Source organism: Aricia agestis, chromosome 12, assembly GCF_905147365.1.
Source record: "Aricia agestis chromosome 12, ilAriAges1.1, whole genome shotgun sequence".
In the NCBI taxonomy this organism is placed as follows: Eukaryota; Metazoa; Arthropoda; class Insecta; order Lepidoptera; family Lycaenidae; genus Aricia; species Aricia agestis.
Genome location: NC_056417.1, coordinates 3766200 through 3771004, shown reverse-complemented (window position 1 = coordinate 3771004; position 4805 = coordinate 3766200). Strand labels below are relative to the sequence as shown.

Genomic DNA, 4805 nt, shown 5'->3' with positions numbered 1-4805 from the left:
TAGGTCATGGATTCATGGTCAGCGGTGTCATCTCTGGAGTCGGGACCATACATAAATGTTAATATCTCGTAAACGCTACACTTACTTAGCGAGGCGAATCCGATTTTTTTGCTTTTTATTTAATTAAGGGGGTCTGTGAAAACTGTGTCCGTGACTTAAAAAATGTTGGGAAACACTTCTAAATGAAACACTTTTCTCCAGTGGGCGGCATGTCACGCGGCGGCGCGGCCGGCAAGACGACGGCGAAGCGCGTGCCGCCGCCCGCGGTGCCCGGCGACGCGTTCGCCTCGCAACACCGCCACTCCGGCTCCAGCTTCGGCAGCCAGGGGTACGCCAGCTGCGAGGAGCAGCAGTACCCGCAGCCGCCGGACACGCCCTCGCATACTAGAGGTGAGGATTCATTAGTGATTAGACTCTTCAGTATAGCCAGGGCCCGATCTAAGGGGGGGCGAGCCGGGCATTTGCCCAGGGCGGCAAAATGACTTATTCCTATCTTCCAACCTAGCCATTACCCATCCACCACCCAAGATTGAATAGTGAAAATATGGTTTAAATATTCCCCCATTATTTCCCAACAAAACTAGCTTTTGATTTGTATGGTTTTCTGTATGTCAAGGGCGGCAAAAATTATCTTTGCCCGGAGCGGCAAAAATTAGCTAGATCAGGCCCTGAGTACAGCCAGAAGCAAGAGACTTTTAAAAGAAAAGGTTCCGAAGTTCTGAATTCTGATTGACGATATGCGATGCGTACCTTATATATCTATTGCAGGGATTATTAGAGGTCTACTGACTACTGCTCACTTCCAGAACAAATTATTATGTTTTAGCGTCGTTTGTTTCGATTTAAATTGCATCAAGATGAAATCAAACTTTTTCTGAGTTCCACACCGCCTTTAGATCTTCAGAGCCCGCAAGGGGTCCTTATCGCCCACTTTGGAAAGGCTGATCTATCGGATTTGACGACGTCACGACATCGCAACACGTGACGTTGACGAACGTCACCGTCCAGCCAATAAACGTTCAGAGAACGGCCAGACGGCCTTTCAGAAAGAATAAAAAAAATTGTTAAGGCTCCAGCTACTAAAGCAGCTGCAGTTTATTATCTACCACAGACCACAGTCCACAACATAAAAGTTTGTATAACTTGCTATAGGTTTTGTTTCCTTACAAGGGTTTCTTACTTTAAAGTACATCGTCGCCTGTTTATTACAAACAAAGATAAAAAAGCAATTTCCATCGACCATATTTGAAAACACTCCTTATATATAATATATATAATATAATATAATTTTATAATATCTATGACGCTTTACACCACGTCAGTCTGGTCCCGTGCTAAGTACCTATAGGACTTGTGTTACAGGTACCACACAACGGAAATATATTTAATACTTTTATACTATAGAATATATATTTAAGATTGTATTATAAGATACGCATATTTAATACACATCCAAGAGTCAAGTCAACCCAGGAACTTTTGAAAAACTTTTTGTTCCGTCGCGTCGGCGGGATTCGAACCCGCGACCCTCGGCTTGAGCTGAACAGCCCACGAACTGAGCCACAGAGATCTCTCTAATTCCATATTGCAGTTGTCTGATTTTTTTAACCTCTTAGTAGATTCACTCACGATATCCTCCATTCCCATTCCAGATGACCACTCCGATTACGGCAGCACCGTCTCGGGCGTGTCTGGTGCAAGCGGCAGCATGGGCAAGAGTCCAGCTGGTGGGGGCACCTTCACCTTCCCCCCGCCGTCGCAGCCGCTCACACACAAGGCGGCGGTGTACTACCACCACCAGCTAGCGCTCAGCGATGACCAGGGGATTGATATGACACAGGTGAGGGATTTCCAGAAAGGATGGTTTAGCGTAGAGAAACTTGCCATTATTAATAGTTAAGTATCGTTTATTAAATGATTTTTTTAATTAATAGCTCCCACACCGGTTTCGGTGACGGTGGCCGGTTTCATTGAAACCAGGCCACATAAGCAGGAGTAATTTTATAGTGCCCAAGTGTGTGCGCAGTACACAAGAGCACTCTCTATTCCTTTACTCACATAACCCAGTCGGACGGAAGACCAACACGACCGGCGAGAGATCAGGCGCAGGACCGACTTTTTACATGCCCATCCGACGCATGGATCATCTTACTTGTCAGACAATCAGGTGATCAGCCTGCATTGTCCTAACCAAACTTGGAAATAACATGTTTCCAACGCGGGAATCGAACCCACGACCCCCGAGTCAAGAGCCGCGCTCTATACCACTAGACCACGGAGGCGTTATTAAATGAAGGATATCTCATATCACAAGTATTTTGATTTTAGTTTCTTGATCTTAGTTCAATGATAAAGTTTGTGATGTGGCACAAAAATAAAAACAGATTTACATAAAGACGAATGAGCAATCCCTTGGAATACAAAGGAATGCTGTCAACACTGGCTACAAACTCTTCTATTCATAAGTTTGTTGTGTCTTATCTTTAAAGACACTGGTATTCTAAGGCTTTCAAGATTATATTTAAAACTAATGGCTAAAATACAGCATGCATAAACAGTAAACGTCTATGTAGGATCAATCACTATCAGTGCTGACTGCTGTGCTCACACCAACGTACCATTATTATTATATCGCCAGTCGTTTCGGTCGTCCGTCCCACTAGGTTATGAGAGTAAAAGGAAGTGTGCTTTTGTGTATTGCGCACACACTTGGGCACTATACAATTACTCCTGCATAACTGGCCTGGTTTCAAAGAAACCGGCCACCGTCACCGAAACCGGTGTGGGGGGTATTATAATATATCTAACCCAAACCACATCACGTTTCAGAGCCCCGGGCGCGACAGTCCCGGTTCATCCTCCGGATCAGCCGGCTCCGGGTCGAGGCACTCGTCAGCGTCGTTGGACAGCGGGCGGGCGTCGGGCCGCCTGCCGCACCACCACCACGCCGCCTGCCACTGCGGGGACACGGTGGATCGGGTGCGAGCTATGATAGCTCAGGGGCTGCCGGTAAGTACTTAATCCATGAATTGGGGTTCCCATATTAACTGCGAATTCTCATCGCATCGCAAATATCTGCGACAAGCCGCGATTATTATAAAAATGCGACGCAATGTGGTACTACTATTACCATGCCGCCTGCCACGGCGGGGATAACGTGGATCGGGTGCGAGCTATGATCGCTCAGGGGCTGCCGGTATCCTTACCGGCAGCCCCTGAGCGTGGTCAAGTTACAAGTAGAGGGTCCGTCGGTTCTACATATATGATCTTATATCACCAATTCACCATTTGCCTATAATAGATAACAATCTCGAAATTCACGGCTCACCAACTTCTGTGTAAATGTCTGCCTGTCCGGTCGCTTAAATGACTTATAAGGGTTCGAGTGATAAGTTGCTGCGCAAGAAGTTGCGCGCAACATCTAATACGTACATAAACTTGACATATTCGTTTAAAAATCAGCTATGTTAGGCGTTGAGGGGTCAGTATTAGTCTTCTAATTCCCGTCATCTATACTTTCAGGACCCAGAAATCATCCACGCGTGGTTAGCCGATCTTCAAATGGAGGAGTACGCCAGGCTCTTCATTGAGGCGGGCTACGATCTGCCGACTGTCACCAGGATGACACCTGAAGATCTCACAGCGGTCGGCATCAAGAAACCCAACCATCGGAAGCGGTTAAAGGCTGAACTGGCTAACCTGAACGTGCCGGATAATCTGCCGGATTATATACCGGTAAGTGTTGGATACATTTTCCATCATCAGCCAAAGAAGTTTCCATTGTTTGCATCTTGGGGAGCAGTTTTGATGCCATACAATTTTAAGTTAGCTTCGCAAAGGCAGTTGATTTAATGAATGGCGGCAAAAATGCAGAGATGGCGCTGTTTTCAAACGCTCATGTAACTGCTAAAATCATTACTTTAAATTATATTGAATTTTTTCGTGTTCGGTTTTTGTCCAATCAATGTATTATGTAAGTCGTGATATTATTGCGGCTGATTTACTGGGACCAAACGTAGGAATTTCTCTGTAAGTGTAGTATGTTACTTAACAGCATGTCAATATGATTTCCTTTCCCAGGGTTCCATGGAGGAGTGGCTGCGCCTGCTGCGGCTGGAGGAGTACGGGCCGGCGCTGGTCGCTCAGGGCTACAGAACCGTGCATGACGTCACACAGTTGGCTTGGGAGGTGAGTATAGTCTATGCGTGTTAAGTTTTATTAGACTGTACCTTAGTATTAGCTCCGTGGACTGTACAGTTTAACATCTGATTTAAAGCGACTACCGTAGTCTATGGACTTTGAGCACTCATAAGTTCATAATAGACAAGTGCAAATGCACTGAAAGCCTTTCTGAAATAATCTGAATTGTCTAATTCGATTAAAATATCCGTAGCGGTTAAGTGGCTAGCTCATTGGTCGTACATTTTACAAAGGTCTCCTGAATTCAAATCTACAATGGTATTTTTTCAGGACCTAGAGGACATGGGTATTGTACGTCTTGGCCACCAGAAAAAGATACTCCTAGCTATCAAAAGAGTCAAGGACATTAGAGCTGGCAAGCGAAGTATCAGCAGCCAAGGATCGCTTGACTTCACAAGGTTACAGCCCGGACAGGTCAGTACCATAGACAACATTTATACTTTTCTATTGTCTTTGTAGTGATGTTTTAGAATTAGAACATAGAAAAATGGACTTGTTTAAAAATGAAAGTTTATGGTGTGTAGAATTTCGGAACACACAAACATACAATTTCAATATTAACAAGAGTGAAATAAGTCTATTTTTAAATAAAAAATATACTTTAG

The 4805-nt window shown here is 44.8% G+C and overlaps 1 protein-coding gene across 6 annotated transcripts in view; it reads left to right on the top strand.

Annotated features, from left to right (window-relative positions):
* Window positions 1-4805, top strand: part of LOC121732253 (caskin-2) — a 262402-nt gene that overhangs the window by 253058 nt on the left and 4539 nt on the right. For all 6 annotated transcript variants that reach the window (XM_042122076.1, XM_042122074.1, XM_042122072.1 and 3 more), the window contains 6 exons: window positions 202-390; window positions 1653-1840; window positions 2830-3009; window positions 3523-3735; window positions 4081-4188; window positions 4471-4614. In XM_042122076.1, coding sequence (XP_041978010.1) covers window positions 202-390; window positions 1653-1840; window positions 2830-3009; window positions 3523-3735; window positions 4081-4188; window positions 4471-4614 — 1022 coding nt within the window. The remainder of the gene's footprint in view (window positions 1-201; window positions 391-1652; window positions 1841-2829; window positions 3010-3522; window positions 3736-4080; window positions 4189-4470; window positions 4615-4805) is intronic.